Source organism: Dendrobates tinctorius, unplaced genomic scaffold (genome assembly GCF_039654945.1).
Source record: "Dendrobates tinctorius isolate UK_male_01 unplaced genomic scaffold, ASM3965494v1 ptg000192l, whole genome shotgun sequence".
Classification (NCBI taxonomy): domain Eukaryota; kingdom Metazoa; phylum Chordata; class Amphibia; order Anura; family Dendrobatidae; genus Dendrobates; species Dendrobates tinctorius.
Window position 1 is genome coordinate 5,500,596 of NW_027361859.1, and position 21,515 is coordinate 5,522,110.

The 21,515-nt window shown below is 43.5% G+C and overlaps 1 protein-coding gene across 1 annotated transcript in view; it reads left to right on the forward strand.

Moving 5' to 3' along the window:
• The first annotated feature begins 12,091 nt into the window (after nt 1-12,091).
• LOC141055952 (uncharacterized) overlaps nt 12,092-21,515 on the forward strand; it is a 60,449-nt gene continuing 51,025 nt past the window's right edge. Inside the window, exon 1 of the mRNA XM_073552649.1 lies at nt 12,092-12,151. Within this exon, the coding sequence (XP_073408750.1) occupies nt 12,092-12,151 (60 nt within the window). The remainder of the gene's footprint in view (nt 12,152-21,515) is intronic.

The following is a 21,515-nucleotide window of genomic DNA, read 5'->3' on the forward strand; positions in this document are numbered from 1 at the left end:
TAGAGCATGTTTCTTGTTTCATTAGTTCTAACAATGGTAGTCAACTACCTATGCACCTTACAGAGAGGAAGGAAGCCTAGAACGGGCAAGGACCCCCCCAAGCCCACCCCCAGCTTGAAAGGTCCTTTACTGCAACCAAATATTTAACTTTCCGCACATGAAGAAAAACATTCCCGTACAGAAGCAAGAATTATCATTTAAGCTAAAAATATTAGTGATGTAGACATCTCTCAGGGGGATGTTATTGGAGATAGAGAAGGGTTCCACTGTTATTGTGGATTCCGTCACTAGATGTCACCAAAATTCTTATATTAGTTAAATCACAAGTCATTTAGTTAATTTCTTCTGTTATATTCACTTTCCTGGGACTTTGTTAGGGGAATCGTACTTATATCTAGAAATATAATTGTTATTTTAATATTTTTCCCCTTGCCGCTCAGAAAAGCCGCTGAGTATTCTTCGAGTGTCCCAGTCCCAGTCTTGGTCACATAAATATGCCTCCCCTTCATGTATCAATTCCCCAAGATGGCGGCGTCTCTCTTGTGGCAGGAAAACTCCGGTAGGAGACACAATGGTGGGCGCTCCTGTATTTACCAACTTCCCTCCGTCCGGCCTCCTCTATCTTCCCTTTGTGTCAGGCTCCCATGGATGCTTCCTCGGCACGAAGCCCAGCTAGGTGGTATGGAGCGTGCTACACAGTGGGGGCTAGGAGGTGGGCAGGGTCTCCTCTTACCTCCACTCCGCGGTCCTCTTGGGGCCAGGGAGGATCCAGGTCTGGGGCCCTCCCAGCGCCTCTGGGCTCTCCTCGGCGTGTCCCTCACTATCCCGCGCCACCAGTGAAGTCTGGGACCTCCCTGCCAAGTCGGCCTGTGCTCTCCTGAGCTGTGCTGCAGGTCAATTAAGGAGATTGCGGCTTCTGAATCACCTGTGGTCTGGGATGTTGGAGCCAGTGTCTCCGCCTCAATAGCCCCTGGTTGAGGATCCTCTTCATCCCGGGGCTCTTTTGGGATACTTTCCGGCGATTTGTGGTCCGGGGAAGGGTAGTGGAATGCCTCAGTCTCCTCTTGCCTTGAGGAGCTCTCCACCATGCGTTCTTCTTCCTTGGATGTTGTACACGCCCTCCCCTTGTTGTTGTTTTTTAATCTTTATTTTCAGTTTTGTGTTATCCAGTGCACGTCTTGCCGCATGTATGAAATCCTTGAACAGCCGGTCGAGGGTGCATACTGCTGTGCGAGATGTGAGCATGTTGTGCATTTGGAAGCCCAGACACTGGATCTAAATGTTCAGCTGACAACACTGAGACAAATAGACAATATGGAAAGGAGTCTTCTGCTCACTGAGCAGACGCTCAATGGGATAGATGAGGGGGGGGATGCTAGGTTGGAGCTGCAGGACAGTGAAGCAGCTAGCTGGGTGACAGTTAGAAGGCGGGGTAGAGGGAAGAGCACCAGGGAGGCTAGTCATGATCTGTCACACCCCAATAAGTTTGCTAAGTTGGCAGATGAGGGGAGTGTTAGTGCAGGAATAGCACTGCTGCAGCAAGGCATGTCCTCTGAAAGCCGGAGGAGTGTCTGCTACAGTAAGGGGGGAAATAGGAGAGTAGGGCAGGCCAGACAGGTTCTGGTAGTGGGAGACTCAATTTTAGGGGAACAGATAGGGCAATCTGTCACAAAGACAGGGATCGTCGAACGGTGTGCTGCCTACCTGGCGCTCGAGTCCGACACATCGCTGATCTGGTTGACAGATTACTGGGAGGGGCCGGTGAGGATCCAGCGGTCATGGCGCACATTGGCACAAATGACAAAGTTAGAGGTAGGTGGAAGGTCCTTAAAGATGATTTCAGGGAATTAGGCTGTAAGCTTAAAGCAAGGACCTCCAAGGTGGTGTTTTCGGAAATACTTCCTGTACCACGTGCCACGCCAGAGAGGCAATGGGAGATTAGGGAGGTTAATAAGTGGCTCATGAATTGGTGTAGGAAGGAGGGGTGTGGGTTCCTGGAGAACTGGGCCGACTTCTCAGTTGTCTACAGGTTCTACGCTAGGGACGGGCTGCACCTCAATGGGGAGGGTGCACCTGTGCTGGGGGAGAAAATGGCTAGAAGGTGGGAGGAGTGTTTAAACTAGGGATGGGGGGGGAGGGTATTCCTTTTATAGGAGGGGAAGATAGTGCAGATAGAGACCTGGGCACAAAAATGAAATTGGGGGTGGCATGGGGGTTGGGGTTAGAACAGTTAATAATTTAAGAAAGAATAGAGGTACAGAGAGATACATAAAGTGCATGTATACTAATGCCAGGAGCCTCGCCAACAAAATGGAGGAATTGGAGTTAATGTTGTTGGAACATAATTATGACATGGTGAGGATATCTGAGACATGGCTGGACGAGAGCCATGACTGGGCGGTTAATTTACAGGGCTATAGTCTGTTCAGAAATGACCAAACAAATAAGCGAGGGGGAGGTGTGTGTTTATATGTAAAATCATCCTTAAAACCCATCCTTCGTGATAATAAATATGAATCTAATGAAAATGTAGAGTCCCTGTGGGTAGAGATAAGGGGAGGGGGGAAAAATAATAAATTACTGATAGGGGTTTGTTATAAGTCTCCAAAAATAATGGAAGCAACAAAGGATATCCTCATAAAGCAAATAGATGAAGCTGCGACTCAAGGAGAAGTCATTATTATGGGGGACTGCAACTACCCTGAAATACATTGGGGAACCGAAACCTGCAGTTCCAGCAAAGGTAATAGGTTTTTGACAACTATGAGAGACAATTACCTTTCACAACTGGTTCAGGACCCAAAAAGAGGGGGGGGCACTGCTAGACCTAATATTAACCAACAGGCCAGACCGCATATCAAATGTAAGGGTTGGGGGACACTTGGGTAATAGTGATCACAAATTTATAAGTTTTCATGTATCCTTTAATAAGATGTGTAGTAGAGGGGTTACAAGGACACTAAACTTCAGGAAAGCAAATTTCCAACGGATGAGAGATGATCTTGGTGCAATTAACTGGGACAATATCCTGAGAAATAAAAATACGCAAAGAGAATGGGAGACGTTTATTAGCATCCTGAATAGGACCTGTGCACAATATATACCGTATGGGAATAAACATGCGAGAAATAGGAGGAAACCACTATGGCTAAATAGAGCTGTAAGGGGTGCAATAAGTGACAAAAATAAAGCATTTAGAGAATTATAGCAAGTAGGTAGTAGTGAGGCATTAACTAAATACAGAAGATTAAATAAATTCTGTAAAAAGCAAATCAAAACAGCAAAGATTGAGACAGAGAGACTCATTGCCAGAGAAAGTAAAAATAATCCCAAAATATTCTTTAACTACATAAATAGTAAGAAGCTAAAAAATGATAGTGTTGGCCCCCTTAAAAATAGTCTGGGTGAAATGGTGAATGAGGATGAGGAAAAAGCCAATATGCTAAATGACTTTTTTTCAACACTATTTACACAAGAAAATCCCATGACTGATAACATGATAAGGGATTAAAATTCTCCATTAAATGTCACCTGCTTAACCCAGCAAGAAGTACGGCGGCGTCTAAAAATCACTAAAATTGACAAATCCCCGGGGCCCGGATGGGATACACCCCCGACCACTGCAGGAATTAAGCACAGTCATAGATAGACCATTATTTTTAATCTTTAAAGATTCCATAATACCAGGGTCTGTACCACAGGACTGGCGTATAGCAAATGTGGTGCCAATATTCAAAAAGGGGACAAAAACTGAACTTGGAAATTATAGGCCAGTAAGTTTAACCTCAGCTGTGGGTAAAATCCTGGAGGGTTTTCTAAGAGATACTATACTGGAGTATCTGAAGAAGAATAACCTCATGACCCAATATCAACATGGGTTTACAAGGGACCGTTCCTGTCAGACTAATCTGATAAACTTTTATGAAGAGGTAAATTCTGGACTGGACCAAGGGAATGCAATGGACGTGGTGTACATGGACTTTTCAAAAGCTTTTGATACGGTGCCACACAAAAGGTTGATACATAAAATGAGAACAATGGGGATAGGGGAAAATATGTGTAGGTGTGTTAAGAGCTGGCTCAGGGATAGGAAACAAATGGTGGTTATTAATGGAGCACACTCGGACTGGGTCACGGTTAGCAGTGGGGTACCACAGGGGTCAGTTTTGGGCCCGCTTCTTTTTAACATATTTATTAATGACCTTGTAGGGGGCATAGAGAGTAGAATTTCAATATTTGCAGATGACAATAAACTCTGCAGGGTAATCAATACAGAGGAGGACAATTTTATATTACAAGAGGATTTATGTAAACTAGAAGCTTGGGCTGATAAATGGCAAATGAGCTTTAATGGGGATAAATGTAAGGTCATGCACTTGGGTAGAGCGAACAAGATGTATAATTATGTGCTTAATTGTAAAACACTGGGCAAAACTGTTAATACACTTGGGGTTATTTAGTTTGGAGAATCGAAGGCTTAGGGGTGATCTTATTACAATGTATAAATATATGCGGGGACAGTACAAAGACCTTTCTAATGATCTTTTTACTCTTAGACCTGTGACGAGGACAAGGGGGCATGCTCTACATCTGGAGGAAAGAAGGTTTAAGCATACTCACAGACGCGGATTCTTTACTGTAAGAGCAGTGAGACTATGGAACACTCTGCCATATGATGCTGTAATGAGTGATTCCCTACTAAAATTTAAGAAGGGACTGGATGCCCTTCTTGAAAAGTATAATATTACAGGGTATATACACTAGTTTCTGTAATATTGTGTTGATCCAGGGAGCTAGTCTGATTGCCGTATGTGGAGTCGGGAAGGAATTTTTTCCCCAATGTGAAGCTTACTGTTTGCCACATGGGTTTTTTTTTGCCTTCCTCTGGATCAACATGTTAGGGCAAGTTAGGACAGGATATGGGTTGAACTAGATGGCCTTAAAGTCTCAATTCAACCTTAATAACTATGTTACTATGTTACTATGTTAATGATATGTTCGTGTCATAAGGCGAGGTTCATGTATGTGGTGCTCTGATTAGCTATTCATAATGCAAATTGCTGACAGATCACGGCTCCCTCACTGACCTGCCCCCTAGTTTGCATAACGAATATACTGATGTATGTATTTGAAAAAAAGCATGTCACTTAATCAAAATGGCGGCTCCGTTGGGTGCGCCTGCACATTAGCATCTATCTTCTTCCGATAGATGCTACTGCGCAAGCGCTGCCACCGACTCCTTGTTGCTGCAGCCCAAAAAAAATGTATAATACAACAAAATGGCATCGCATCAGAGCTTGCGCAGTATCATCTCTTGGTAGGAGATAGATGCTACTGCGCAAGCACCTCCGCTGGCTCCTTGTTGCAGCAAAAACTTACACTACAACAAAATGGCGCCAGATGCGGCGCATGCACAGTAGCATCTTTCGCGTGCCGAGAGATGCTACTGTGCAAGCACCAGCACCATTTTGTTGTAGTGTACATTTTTTTGACTGCAACAACAAAGAGTCGACGGCGGCGCTTGCGCAGTAGCATCTATCGGAACACGATAAATGCTAATACGCAGGCACACCCATATTGATGGTGATTTTTTTTCTCTGAAACACAGTAAGATAATAGGCACTAGCCGATAAGAGAAAGTGCGCAGCCGCTGCCATTTTGATGAAGTGACATGCTTTTTTCAAATACATATGTGGTGCCATATTGATGGTGATTTTTTTTTTTTGAAACAAAGGAAGATAATAGGCGCTAACCGATAAGAGAAAGTGTGCAGGCTCCCCAGGCGCCAACATTATGATTAAGTGATTAAGTAACAACCACAATACGGATTTTATCAACCAAGGTATAATTTTATTCAGTATAACAGCATCGACCTGACACTGTATGTAGGTTACTATGCACAATCCTGCTGACAGGTTCCCTTTAACTTCATCTTCGCCATTGTCTGTGTTCCTGGTAATCAAACTGACAACCGAGCGCAGTCCAATGTTTCATATTCACCTATAAACTTGTATGGGTGTGCATGATTCTGTTATCGGATGCACTTGCAGCATGCTGTGATTGTTTTCTTATACCAAATTGTCATGAGAAAAAAAATCACAGATCTGCATTGTCCCATATCAGTCGGCCGTGTTATACTCTCGTGTGGGCGATCCCTAATAGTTGCTTGTGGACAGATTCTCCCTCCTGAATTGTGGATCTCTGCAGTTCCTCCAGAGTGACCATGGGCCTCTTAGCTGCTTCTCTAATTAGTTCTCTCCTTGCTTGGAATGTATGTCAGTTTAGGTGGACGGCCATGTCTTGGTAGTTGTCATGAGCGAACATGCTCAGATAACGTGCATGCTCTGGTGTTATCCGAGTATCTTGGACATGCTCGGATAATATGTTCGAGTCCCTGCAGCTGCATGTTTTACGGCTGGTAGACAGTTGAAACACATCTGGGGATTGCTTGACAGCCTGAAAACATGCAACCGCAGGGACTCAAATATATATGGGCATACCCAAGATACGCGGATAACACTTGAGCATGCTCGGATAACATGTTATCTGCGCACTTTCGCTCATCAATACTTGGTAGGTGTGCAGTTGTGCCATACTCCTTCCAGTTTTAGATGATGGATTTAACAGTGCTGCGTGAGATGTTCAGAGTTTGGCCAATTTTTTTTTATAACCTAACCCTACTTTACTCTTCTGCAACTTTATCCCTGACCTGTCGGGTGGGTTCCTTGGTTTTCATGATACTCTTTGATCCCCAATGTTCTCACACAGACCTCTGACGCCTTCACAGAACAATTGTAGTTATATACTCGCGTATAAGCCAAGATATTCAGCCCATTTTTGGGGGCTGAAAGTCCCCCTCTCGGCTTATACGCGAGTCATATACCGGGGGTCGGCCGGGTGGCGGTGTAGGAGATCATACTCACCTCTCCTAGCATGTCTCTTGCAGCCCCCCATGCTTATTCCATCTTCTCGGCGCTGTTTTTTCCTGCTTTCAGCGGTCACGTGGTGCCGCTCATTACATATGTAATGAGCGGCTCATTACATATGTGCATATGTAATGACGGCACCACGTGACCGCTGAGAAGATGGAATAAGCACGAGGGCTGCAAGAGACATGCTAGGAGAGGTGAGTATAGCGGAGGGAGCCATATTCACCTGTCCCCCGTTCCACCGCTGCGCGTCGCTCTGCTGTCTTGCTTCCTCTGGCAGTGACGTTCAGGTCAGAGGGCGCCATGACGTAGTTAGCAGGCGCCCTCTGCCTGAACAGTCACTGTGCAGAGCCCGCAACACTGAGGAGCAGCAGCAGGGACGAGGTGAGTATATAGGTTTTTTTTTTTTAATTGAGGCAGCAGCAGCATTATAAGGGACCACTAATAACTGTGCATCATTGTAATGGGCCGCTCACTGTGCAGCATTATAAGGGGCCACTAATAACTGTGCATCATTGTAAGGGGCCGCTCACTGTGCAGCATTATAAGGGGCCACTAATAACTGTGCATCATTGTAAGGGGCCGCTCACTGTGCAGCATTATAAGGGGCCACTAATAACTGTGCATCATTGTAAGGGGCCGCTCACTGTGCAGCATTGAAGGGGCCACTCACTGTGCAGCATTATAAGGGGCCGCTCACTGTGCAGCATTATAAGGGGCCACTAATAACTGTGCAGCATTGTAATGGGCCGCTCACTGTGCAGCATTATAAGGGGCCACTAATAACTGTGCATCATTGTAAGGGGCCGCTCACTGTGCAGCATTGAAGGGGCCACTCACTGTGCAGCATTATAAGGGGCCGCTCACTGTGCAGCATTGAAGGGGCCACTCACTGTGCAGCATTATAAGGGCAGTAGCTTTGGCATTTTCCACCCTCGGCTTATACGCTAGTCAATAAGTTTTCCCAGTTTTTTTGTGACAAAATTAGGGGTCGGCTTATATACGGTATACAGAATAGAAATTACACACAGATGGACTCAATTTACTGATTCTGTGACTTCTGGAGGCAATTGGTCACTCAGGATTTTATTTAGCAGTATCAGACTACAAGGGGCTGAATACAAATGCATGGCACAATTGTTAATTTTTTTTAAACCTTGCTTTTATTGAACAGAAAGATTGTTTTTCCTTTCATACATCAATGCAAACATTACCTGAGGCATATATGTCAAAACATCTATTTCAGAAATTGCATTGGTTCAAAGGAGAAAAAAACAAAAAAGAAAACGGGAAAGGGGAGGGAAGGAAGGGGGAAGAAAGTATGTCAGAAACAGGTAAAATTTTTACATATCGAACACCCAACATAGGTGCTTAACTTTAAGCTCAGGACCCAACGACACTGAAGTAGACCCCAACACTCAGAAGTGTCTACATGCAGCGGTTCTCCCAGAGATATCACTATGTAGGTGTCTCTCCTAATAGTAGCTGCTCTTGATACCAGACTGTTGGTTGAAAACAAGTCTTAATGTCAGCCTGGATGCGTTGTGGAAGCAGAGAGATTAAACTTTCCCAAGTTTCAAAAAAGGACTGCACCCTTCCCTCTTTATGCAAGGAGGCTTCAACCCAATCCATCTGAAGCAGAAACAACAGTTTTTCTAGAAAAATTTTGAAAGGAGGGGTAGGGTTGTGGATCTATGTCTGTAGAATGGCCTTAGTACCTTCTGCCAGGGCTGTGGAGTCAGAGCCCATTTTGGTGGAGTTGGAATTGGAGTCTGTATAAAATGGGCTGGCTCCGACTCCTAAAATATATAATAAATTGGGTACAGTAGTTCAATGCAGTTTGCATTTTTTTCATAAGAATAGAATTTGGGAAAGTTATGAAATGTCCTATAAATGTCTGTCCTATTCCTGATCTAAGGTGTAGACTTTTAGCTGAGCTGAATCTGTGCTGCAATTTATGTTCATGATAAGTAGTGAAGCTCCTCCTCTACAGATAAGGGGAGAAATAACACACAAGGAAGGAATGCCTACATTCATCTCAGAACTTCTGGAGTGAACAGGAAAGCAGGATTAAGGTAAGTACTTCTTAAAGCATATCTAAACTTTCAATAAACTGTGCATAAATCAATAGTCCGGTATATGTTGTCTGTGTATGCTTGATGTTTTAGTTTGTTTTTCCTCTTAGCTCATATTTGGAAAAATTAGTTGCACTAATGACTTATGAACACTATACATAGAATACAGCTCTGGCGAAAATTAAGAGACCACTGCATCAACACCCTGTCATGGGAAGCCCATTCTCCAGACCTGAACCCCATTGAAAACCTCTGGAATGTAGTCAAGAGGATGATGGATAGTCACAAGCCATCACACAAAGAACTGCTTAAATTTTTGCACCAGGAGCAGTGAGAATGACTGGTGGAAAGCATGCCAAGACACATGAAAGCTGTTTTTAAAAATCATCATTATTCCACAAAATATTGATTTCTGAACTCTTCCTGAGTTAAAACAGTATTGTTGTTTCTAAATGAATATGAACTTGTTTTCTTTGCATTATTTAAGGACTGAAAGCACTGTTTTTTACATTCTGACCATTTCTCCTTTTCAGAAAAAAAAACCCAAAATTTATTGCTTGGAAATTCGAAGACATGTTGTCAGAACTTTGTAGACTAAAATAACAATTTACATTTTACTCAAAAATATACTTATAAAGAGAAAAATCAGACAAACTGAACATTTGGAAGAGGAGTCTTAATTTTTGCCAGAGCTGTATAAGGGGAAAAAATGTTTTCCAACATCTAAAAATCAGAAATACAGTAACAGGATCGATGAGAGCATATATATTTGTGTGTGTGTGTTCTGGAATGTGATTCAGCACAAACATGCTCCCTCCCTCCCTCCACTCCTCTTCATAGCCTGTGAAGAAATATGATTTGAAGCATTTAGTGAGCTGTACCCTCCTGAGACAAGGCTTGTCATTGAAAGTTCAGAGTAAAGCTATTTAGCAACACATTTTGCAAACTTTATACTTATCATCTGTCCTATTGATTTATGCAAAGATTGTTTTATTTCTATCCCAAATTATAGAGAGCATGATTCCCTATTCTTGCAATAATTACAATATACTTTATTTTTTTACAGGACAAAATTATTTTGAGAGCGAATTTACAGAATTGCAAAATGTCTAAAAAGCATCTTATGAAGTCAGCTGTATTTGACCATTTCACATTATTCAAGATAATAAACATTTTGTGTGTCAGTGTATAAGTGACCCAGATGAAAACAAATGCTGTGATGCCAAAATCAGTGCATACTTAGGCAGTGGTAAAAATGCTCCTTCAAGAGGTTCCAATCTAAAAAGGCATTTACAACGCTGCCACACAGAAGTTTACAAAGCTGTGATTGAAAAAGATCACAGCAGCACCAAGAAACCAGAGACCAGCACTTCCCGCCAGGCAAAGGAGGAGGAAAGAGCTCAACGAGCTTGTTGTGAAGGACTGTGTACCATTATCATTATTTGCACGACCAGCTTTTACAGCTTTTAATGGAGAAATGGCTCACAAACTTGATGTTTCTCTGGAAAGAGAAAGTATTAGAAAACCAGTGATTGAAGAAGCCCTTAACCAAAAGGAAGATCTTTAAAAGACTCTTGAGACGCTTTGTATTTCTTAAAATGGATGCCTGCACACGTCACAGAGTGAACTATTTTGCTATCAACGTTTGATATGTTTGTGACAACAAAAAAATTGTTACTAAGACGCTGGCAGTATAAGATACTAAAGCTCATCACAGCAGCCAGTTTCTCCAGACCATAGTGGAAAAAGTCCTGTCAGATTATGAACTCAAAAAAGAACATGTCCTTTCTATTGTAACTGATAATGCTTCAAACATGATAAGTACAATTAAACTGATGAATGAGAATAATGAAGGTGAACAGCAGCTAAAAGAACATTTCACATTCAGTATGTTGGAGATGGAAGGCTACAGTCATGTTCCCTAATGGAGGAACAAACAGATATTACTACAGAAGAACATCAAAATAATTCTTTACAATTAGATGATCTTGTTGAAGCTGCTTCACACCTCTTTCCTATTCATCACATGTGCTGCGATTGAGCGATTGCTTGAGCTGAAACCCTTCCTTGTAGATATGGCCAACCCTCAGGTAACACTACATGAAGGACAATGGACACAGGTGGCTGAATTGAAAGAATTGCTTTATCACCCATTTACAGTGACTAAACAGTTACAAGCTGAGGATTTATCTCCTGGCATTTTTATAAAGAAGTGGAAGAACTTGTTGTTTTGCCTGTCCCAAAGAGGAGGTTTAATTGCAGATGGCATTGCTGCTTCAATGAAATGGAGAGAGACACTGCTATTAGACAATAAAATTCTTCTGGCAGCTGTTTATGTGGATCCGAGTCATCGTATATTGCTGGATGTTCAACAGCTTACTAAAGGAAAAGAAGCTCTGATTGAGGTAGCAGTTAGGATGAGTGGCCTACAGGACGGCCAAGAGCAAGAGGACTTGGGTCCTGCCAGTGCTGCTGCTGTTCCTTCATCTTCATCAGATGAGGAGTTTGATTTCGACAATTATTTGGACAACATGGAGCAGGCAAAGCGTTGCTGCAAGGAAAAAGATTCTACTCCCGTAGAAAACAGATTGACCATATTTCAGCAAAATTTTTCACTTGCTCTCAAAGAAGTAGATGAGTTCAATCGTTCATCAAAACTGACTGTGCACGAGGCAGTTCCCTTAAACTCTGAAAATGTTAGAGATGTTGCCCATGTGGTTACTGCTTTGCCACCAACACAAGTTAGTGTAGAGAGGTTGTTCTCTGGCCTTAAAATAATCAGGTCAGATTTGAGGCCACCTACGAATGAGGATCTGATGGAGGCGATACTATTTCTCAGAACAAATTCATAGACTGCACAAATGCTATTCAGTAGGTTTTTGTTGAAAACTTTTTTTCCACATACTGCATAGTGTATAATAAATTGTAAATATGCAAAAGTTTTTTTTTTCGTTCTAAAGTTGTATTCCAATAAATATATTTTATGTTCTATCTAAATGGCTTGATTATTGTATCATAATAAAGATTAAAAGCCTGATGTTACCATTTTACTACAATAAATTTATCACTTAATCTTAAACATGAGCCATGTATGAGAGAGGTGGAGTCGTAGTCGGTGTCCTGGGAATTGAGGAGTCGGAGTTGCAGGTTTGGCTTACCGACTCCACAGCCCTGCCTGCTGCCACCACTAAATGTAGTAGCTTATGGGCCCCTGGACAACAGGTGTATTTATCTGGTTTTAAATATCCAAAAATGGCCCACAGAGGTTCGTCAGGAGCAAAGTTTGTCAGATGTGTGAATTGTTGTACTCTCACCCAAAATGATCTGATGACCGGGCATGCACACAGGCAATGGAACAAGTTGGCCTCTGCTGAGTGGCATTTGAAACATTTGGAGATTGTGTACAGCCCCATTCTATGACTTTTTTGCGGAGTTAGGTAGGATCTATGACAGTTTTTCAGTGTAATTTCTAGGAAACGAGCTGAAGGGAGGAATTTGTAGGCTTGATCTAGAGCCGTGATGGCAAAGCTATGACACGAGTGTCAACACTGACACATGTAGTCATTTTTGAAGACACGCAGCCGCATACCGAGAAGGACGTTTCATCCTCGGCTCCTGCACGGCCAGGTGCAGTAGCTGAGGATAGAAATGGGCAAACCCCTAACAGTAAAGTTCGGCGTCCGTACAGAACACCTACTGTTCGGGCACGGACACAGAACACGGACTTCTCCAGGAAATCTGTAATACTATTCTGATTAGGCTGCCCGAACACCGAGTGTTTGTTGCGCTGTCATGTGCTTGGCAGTGCGGCAAACACAGCTTCTGATCGGCAGTGAAATCATCCCCGCTGGTGAGAGATCCGCAGTTCCCATGCTATCAAAAGACAGTGTGAGCGCTCAGCTGTGATCGGACGTATAAAGTTTACCTCCAGTCACTGGGGTCAGCTGATGCCATTATCCGGCACCTGCTGCCACTAATAACAGTGAGAGCAGGAGCGGTGGATGGTAGTATTCATCAGCCGCTCCTGCGCTGGAAATAAATTAAAAAAACAGCGTGGGTTCACCTGTTTTTTTTTATAACCAGCCAGGCAAAACTCACAGCTGGGAGTTGCAACCCTCAGCTGTCAGCTTCAACAAGGCTGGTTATCAAGAGTAGAGGGGTCCCCATACTGTTTTTTTAAAATTGTTTAAATAAATAATTTTAAAAAACCGGCGTGGGGTCCCCCCATTTCTACAACGAGCCTTGCTAAAGTAGACATCTGGGGGCTGGTATTCTCAAGCTGGTAAGGGGCCATGGATATTGGGCCTCCAGCCTAAAAATAGCCTGCAGCTGCCGAGAAAAGGCACATCTATTAGATGCGCCAATTCTGGCGCTTTGCCCGGCTCTTCCCACTTACTGTGTAGTGATGGCAAGTGGGGTTAATATTTGTGGGGTTGATGTCACCTTTGTATTGTCAGGTGACATCAAGCCCACGGCTTAGTCATGGAGAGGCATCTATAAGACACCTATCCATGACTAATCCTATAGTTGTATGGTAAATAAAGACACAGCCAGAATAAAGTCTTTTATTTGAAATAAGACTAAGCACAGTTTTCCATTTTTATTTAAACACCTATTCCACCGAAGCCCTGTAATAAAACTAAAATAAAAAAACAACAATATGCCATACCCGCCTGTCGTTCTGTCCCACGCCGTAATCCATGTCTGGGGGATAAACAGTTTTCAACCTGGATAGTGCCAAGATGCAACTGTCCAGGCTGAAAACCACTGATGACTGAACTGCTGCGAGCACAGCCTCAGAGATAGGTGGTGATGTCATCGAGATCCCCGCTAGCACCGTGAGAAAAACTCTCACAGTGCTAGCGGGGATGTCACCGAGGTCACGGCAGTTCAGCCCAGCTAGGAATGGAGCCTCACTGGCCAGAGGAAACCTCGATGACATCACCACCGGTAGTTCAGTATGAGGGAGGTGTAAAAGGGCAGGGAGAGCCGGTGACACAGCACTCCAAGTCGTATTGGGTGTAACAGGATGTCCCTCCCAGCCAGTCCACCAGCACCCGTAATAGGGATGCTAGGTTATAGAGTCTAATATCAGGGAAGTTTATCCCCCCATTTCCTTTCAACTGTATAATTTGACTGGGTGTCGTATCACCTGTATTCCCAAGTATTTTAATGAGCCAGTAGTAACTGACATGGGAACCTCGATACCCCTAAAGAACTGGAGGGGCCAGTCAGCATCATCACCTCTGTTTTATCCCAATTAATACTATAGCCCAATAAGCCTCCCACATCTTCTAACTCTCATATAAGGGAGGGCAGGACCTGTTTGGGGTTAGTTACCACCAGCAGAATAATATCTGCAAATTCTGTGACCTTTAATTCTCTAGAGCCTCATCGTAAGCCCCCTAAAAATAGGGGTCTGCAATAGGTGGCATAGTAAGGGGTCTATAGAGAGGTTGAATAGGAGGGGTGACAAAAGGCATCCCTCTTTGACCCCCAGAAAGAGATCTATTGTTGGTGCACTATATCCATTAATCGTCACTCAAGTATTTGCATTTGTAAGAAGGCATTGTATATACTTGTAGGAACCTCAGGCTGAAATTTCCGCTGCCCAGGACTTCATGTAAGAAAGGCCATGCCACTTTATCAAAGGCCTTTTCAGCATCCACACTCATCAGCATTGCAGTTGGTCTTGAGGCATCTTGGGCCAGGACCATGGCTATGACCGCCATGCGTATATTTGCCACACTGCTCCGTCCCTTGGTAAACCCTGTCTGAGCCTCACATAGAAGGCCAGGCAGCAACGTTTGTAGATGGTTTGCTAGGATCTTCGCCAGGAGTTTATAATCATAGTTGAGGAGTGAGATTGGGCGGTAAGATTGTGGCAATAATGGGTCTCTATTAGATTTAGGGATAACTATTGTGCGTGAGTCTGTAAATTGGTCGATAGAAGCTACGTGAAGAAAAGCTTCATTTAAAGGGTTAGTCAAAATGGGCACTAAGTCAGGGGAGAGAATCTTATAATATTTCGCAGAGAGACCATCAGTACCTGGGGTCTTAGGGCCCTGTTACATTTAGCGATGCACCAGCGATCCCTACCACGATATGACCCGGTCAGGATCGCTGGTGCATCGCTAAATGGTCGCTAGCGAGCTGTCAAACAGGCTGATCTCTCCAGCGACGCAGCAATGCTCATCGGTCGTTACTTACCTGTCAGACGGCAGCGATGATGACGTCCTCTGCCCGGGTCCACGCATCGCTCGTTGGCGCCAGCAGGAAGCCCAGCAAGAAGCCGCTGATGAGAAATGGACCAGGCCGATCTCACGCGATCACCGATAACCAGCGGGGGAGCCAGTCGGAGGTAAGTGTCACATGTAGCGATATCGCTGCTGTGTCACAAAATCGGTGACGCTTTAGCGATATTGCTAGCGATATCGCTGTGTGTAAAAGGCCCTTTACTGTTAGATGTGTCTGCTATAGCTTATCTCACTTTGTCCTCTGTTATCTTTGAGTCTAACATCATTTGTTGTTCAGTTGTCAGAGATGGTAGGTTAATAAAGCTCAAAAAGGAGTTAATTGTGAGGAGATTGGCAGGGAAGTCTCTGTATAGGTCCTCATAGTAGACACTGAAAATTTGCATGATCTCTTCGTGGTCAGTTGGGGTTCTGCAGTTTAATAACTGGTTTGTAGGGTTGTTTGCTTTTAGTTAGGGTAGCTAGCAATTTGCCCATCTTATTTCCCCAGCAGTAAAATTTATTTCGGGTTAGTTGGATTTGCTATTGTGATTGGGAATGTATAAAAGAGTCCAGGAGATGTTTGGCCATAAAATAAGCTTCTTGTGCATCAGGGGATGGGGAGAGGGCAAGCTTTGTTTGAGTCTGAAGAAGTGAGGCATGTAAGGCGTCAAATTTCTTTCTATGTGTTTTCCTTCTGACAGATAACCGATGATGTGGCCTCTCATGACATCCTTAGAAGTGGCCCAGAGTAGAGGGATATTGTCAGTATGGATGACGTTGTCTTAGAGGAAGACATTCCAGTGTAATTTTAGAAAGGTTTTGAAATCATCTGATTCTGCCAAGTAGGATGGAAATCTCCAATGCCGTGTCTGGGGGCTTCCGTCTGTTAAAGTCAGGGATAATGAAATGGGAGCATGATCTGAGATCAGTATTGGGTGGATGAAAGAATCATTATGTTGGGTAAATAGTTGTGTGGAGATGAGGAAGTAGTCAATACCGGAGAAGGACTGGTGCGTAAGGGAGTGATGTATATTTTCTAGCTGCAGAATCCGTCACCCTCCACGGGTCACAGAGTGTGAGCTGTTCCATAAAGTGTAGGAGAGAAGCGGTGGCTACTGAGGTCTGTGGGGAGGGTGAAGAACGGTCCAAGGCAGGACATTGTACTAAGTTAAAATCTCCTCCTACTATTAGATTGTTAGGCCCAAGTCTGGAGAATTGATGTGTAGAAGTGGTGTTGGTCATGGTTGGGAGCATAGAGAATGACCAAAAAATATATTTTACTGCCTATTTCCACTTTCAGAATCAGATATCTACCCTGGCTGTCGCTGTTAGTCTTGGAAAATGGCAGGCACTTTTTAATAAGGATGGCTACTGCGCATGATGATAAAGTGTGTGAGGCAGCATAACTATCACCTATCCAAGGTGCTGAAAAATTTACCAGGCTTATTAGCTCACCAATGTATCTCTTGAAGAAAGATCACATCTGGCAAGAATCGTTTCATGTGTGTTAAAACTTTTTTGCGTTTGAGGGGAGTGATAAGGCCCACCACATTCCATGACAAAAAACGCAAGTGTGGTGAGGTGTAGGTGGTATTGTAGTCTGGTGTCTGAGGCATATTCATCCTGGGTCCCAGGGCAAGGTCTGCGCAGTGTACAGCAACAAGGTGTGTAGATCTCTTTCGGTCCCAGCGAGCCGCAGGCATGAACAGATATTAACCCCTTCCTGACATGAGACGTACTATCCCGTCCATGGGACCCGGGCCCCTATGCCCATGGACGGGATAGTACGTCTACCGCGATCAGCGGCGCCCACGTGGTGAGCGCCGCTGATTGCGGCCGGGTGTCAGCTGATTATCACAGCTGACACCCGGCACAATGTGTCAGGGGCGGTCACGGACCGCCCCCGACACGTTAACCCCTTGCACACCGCGATCAAACATGATCGCGGTGTACCGGGGGTTAAAGGGAAGCATCGGCAGGGAGGGGGCTCCCTCCTTGCTTCCCTGAGCCCCCCACGGCAGCGCAATGTGCAGCGCTGCTGCGGGGGGCTCCTTTCCTGCAGGCCCCCGAATCCAAGATGGCGACGGGGGCCTTCGGGGGCCTGCAGGAAGCTGGCTTCCTCAGTGCCTGCAAAGCGCAGGCATGAGGAAGCCTTCTGCAGTGCCTGTGACAGATTGCTGATCTGTCACAGTGATCTGTGATGTGACAGATCAGCGATCTGTCACAGGACAGTGATGTCCCACCTGGGACTATTTAATAAAGTAAAAAAAAAAATTAAAAAAAATGTTAAAATAAATTAAAAAAAATCGCCAAATAAATTAGAAAAAAAAAAAAAATATCCCCCCAAATAAATCCATTTTTTAGAAATAAAAAAACCCAAAACAATAAAAGTACACATATTAGGTATCGCCGCGTCCGTAACGACCCGTCCTATAAAACTGTCCCATTAGTTAACCCCTTTAGCGAACCCCTTAAAAAATAAAACTAAAAAAAACGAAGCAAAAAATAATGATTTATTATCATACCGCCAAACAAAAAGTGTAATAATGCGCGATCAAAAAGACGCATATAAATATCCATGGTACCGCTGAAAACGTCATCTTGTCCCGCAAAAAACGAGCCACCACACAGCATCATCAGCGAAAAAATTAAAAAGTTATAGCTCGCAGAATAAAGCGATGCAAAAATAATTATTTTTTATATAAAATAGTTTTCATTGCATAAAACCGACAAAACATAAAAAAGACCTAAATAAGGTATCTCTGTAAGCGTACTGACCCGAAGAATAAAAGGGCTTTATCAATTTTATCGCACGCGGAACGGTGTAAACGCACCCCCCCAAAAGAAATTCATGAAACGCTGGTTTTTGTTCATTCTGCGTCCCAAAAATCGGAATAAAAAGTGATCAAAAAATGTCACGTGCCCGAAAATGGTACCAATAAAAACGTCAACTCGTCCCGCAAAAAATAAGACCTCACATGACTCGGTGGGTCAAAATACGGAAAAATTAGAGCTCTCAATATGTGGTGATGCAAAAACTATTTTTACAATAAAAAGCGTCTTTTAGCGTGTGACAGCTGCCAAACATAAAAACCGCCATAAATAGTAAATCAAACCCCCCGTTATCACCCCCTTAGTTAGGGAAAAATAATAAAATAAAAAAAATTTATTTATTTCCATTTTTCCATTAGGGTTAGGGTTAGGGCTGAGATTAGGGTTAGGGATGTGTTGGGGTTCGGGTTGGAGTTAGAATTGGGGGTTTCCACTGTTTGGGCACATCAGGGGCTCTCCAAATGCAACATGGCGTCTGATCTCAATTCCAGCCAATTCTGAGTTGAAAAAGTCAAATGGTGCTCCTTCCCTTCCAAGCTCTGCCATGCGCCCAAACAGTGTTTTACCCCCACATGTAGGGTGTCAGCCTACTCAGGTCAAATTGCAAAACAATTTTTGGGGTCCAATTTCTCCTGTTACCCTTAGGAAAATAAAAAATTGGGGGCAAAAATATCATTTTTGTGGAAAAAAATGATTTTTTTATTTTCACGTCCGAGCGTTATAAACTTCTGTGAAGCACTTGGGGGTTCAAAGTGCTCACCACACATCTAGATAAGTTCCGTGGGGGGCCTAGTGTCCAAAATGGGGTCACTTGTGGGGAGTTTCAATAGTTTAGGTACATCAGGGGCTCTCCAAATGCACATGACACCCGCAGACCATTCCATCAAAGTCTGCATTCCAAAATGTCACTGCTTCCCTTCCGAGCCCCGACGTGTGTCCATACAGTAGTTTTCTCCCACATATGGGGTGTCAGCGTACTCATGACAAATTGGACAACAACTTTTGGGGTCCAATTTCTCCTGTTACCCTTGGGAAAATAAAAAAAATTGGGGACTAATTGATCATGTTTGTGGAAAAAATACGATTTTTTTTATTTTCATGCCCGGGCATTATAAACTTCTGTGAAGCCCTTGGGGGTTAAAAGTGCTCACAACACATCTAGATAAGTTCCTTAGGGGGTCTCGTTTCCAAAATGGGGTCATTTGTGGGGGTTTCCACTGTTTAGGTACATTAGGGGCTCTCCAAAGGCAACATGACACCCGCAGACCATTCCATCAAAGTCTGCATTCCAAAACGTCACTACTTCCCTTCCGAGCCCTGACGTGTGTCCATACAGTAGTTTTCTCCCACATATGGGGTGTCAGCGTACTCATGACAAATTGGACAACAACTTTTGGGGTCAAATTTCTCCTGTTACCCTTGGGAAAATGAAAAAATTTGGGACTAATTTATCATGTTTGTGGAAAAAATACGATTTTTTTATTTTCATGCCCGGGCATTATAAACTTCTGTGAAGCCCTTGGGGGTTCAAAGTGCTCACCACACATCTAGATAAGTTCCTTAGGGGGTCTCGTTTCCAAAATGGGGTCATTTGTGGGGGGTTTCCACTGTTTAGGTACATTAGGGGCTCTCCAAAGCCAACATGACACCCGCAGAACATTCCCTCAAAGTCTGCATTCCAAAACGTCACTACTTCCCTTCCGAGCCCCGACGTGTGTCCATACAGTAGTTTTCTCCCACATATGGGGTGTCAGCGTACTCAGGACAAATTGGACAACAACTTTTGGGGTTCAATTTCTCCTGTTACCCTTGGGAAAATAAAAAAATTGGGGACTAATTGATCATGTTTGTGGAAAAAATACAAATTTTTTATTTTCACGCCCGGGCATTATAAACTTCTGTGAAGCACTGGGGGGTTTAAAGTGCTCACCACACATCTAGATAAGTTCCTTGGGGGGGGTCTAGTTTACAAAATGGTGTGATTTGTGGGGGGTTTCCACTGTTTAGGTACATCAGGGGTTTTCCAATCGCGACATGGTGTCCGATCTCAAATTCCAGCCAAAAACGTCAAATGGCGCTGCTTCCCTTCCGAGCTCTGCCATGCGCCCAAATAGTGGTTTACCCCCACATGTGTGGTATCAGCGTACTCAGGACAAATTGCACAATAACTTTTAGGGTCCTGTTACCCTTGGAAAAATAAGAATTGAGGGTGAAAAGATCATTTTTGTGGAAAAAATATGATTTTTTAATTGTACGGCTTTATGTTATAAACTTCTGTGAAGCCCTTGGGGGTTCAAAGTTCTCACCACACATTTAGATAAGTTCCTTAGGGGGTCTAGTTTCCAAAATGGTGTCATTTGTGGGGGGTTTCCACTGTTTTGGTACATCAGGGGTTTTCCAATCGCGACATGATGTCCTATCTCAATTCCAGCCAAAAACGTCAAATGGCGCTGCTTCCCTTCCGAGCTCTGCCATGCACCCAAATAGTGGTTTACCCCCACATGTGGGGTATCAGCGTACTCAGGACAAATTGCACAATAACTTTTAGGGTCCTGTTACCCTTGGGAAAATAAAAATTGGGGTGAAAAGATCATTTTTGTGGAAAAAATATGATTTTTTAATTGTACCGCTGTACGTTATAAACTTCTGTAAAGCCCTTGTGGGTTCAAAGTTCTCACCACATATCTAGATAAGTTCCTTGGGGCGTCTAGTCACCAAAATGGGGTCACTTGTAGGGGGTTTCAATTTTGCATTGAAAAGGTCAAACGGCACGCCTTCCATTCTGAGCTCTGCCATGCGCCGAAACAGTCGTTCCCCCCCACATATCAGGTATCAGCGTACTCAGGACAAATTGCACAATAACTTTTGCAGTCCAATTTCTCCTGTTACCCTTGGTAAAATAAAAAAAATTGAACCTGAAGTATTTTTTTTGTGAAAAAAAGTTAGATGTTCATTTTTTTTTAAATATTCAAAAAAATTCCTGTGATGCACCTAAAGGGTTAATAAACTTCTTGAATGTGGTTTTGAGCACCTTAAGGGGTGCAGTTTTTAGAATGGTGTCACTTTTGGGTATTTTCTATCATATAGACCCCTCATAGTGACCTCAAATGTGATGTGGTCCTAAAAATAAAATGGTGTTGTAAAAATGAGAAATCGCTGGTCAACTTTTAACCCTCAGTTAAAGGTGTCATCGAGAGTGGGTCCCGTATATATTAGTACCTGATCTGAGAAGACGGTAGCAAAGAAGGGTAAAGGCAATAGAAAACAACAAAGTAAACAACATAGTTAACTTTACGGATCGGTGATAGAAGCTCGCTGGGAGTGTACCAGGAGATCCATGCCATCACCAAAGAGAATATTCCAAAACGGAAACAACAGTCCTCCTAGAATGAAAGATAACATGTATAATGAGCTTTGTAGATCATCCCACTGCGACATCTCCA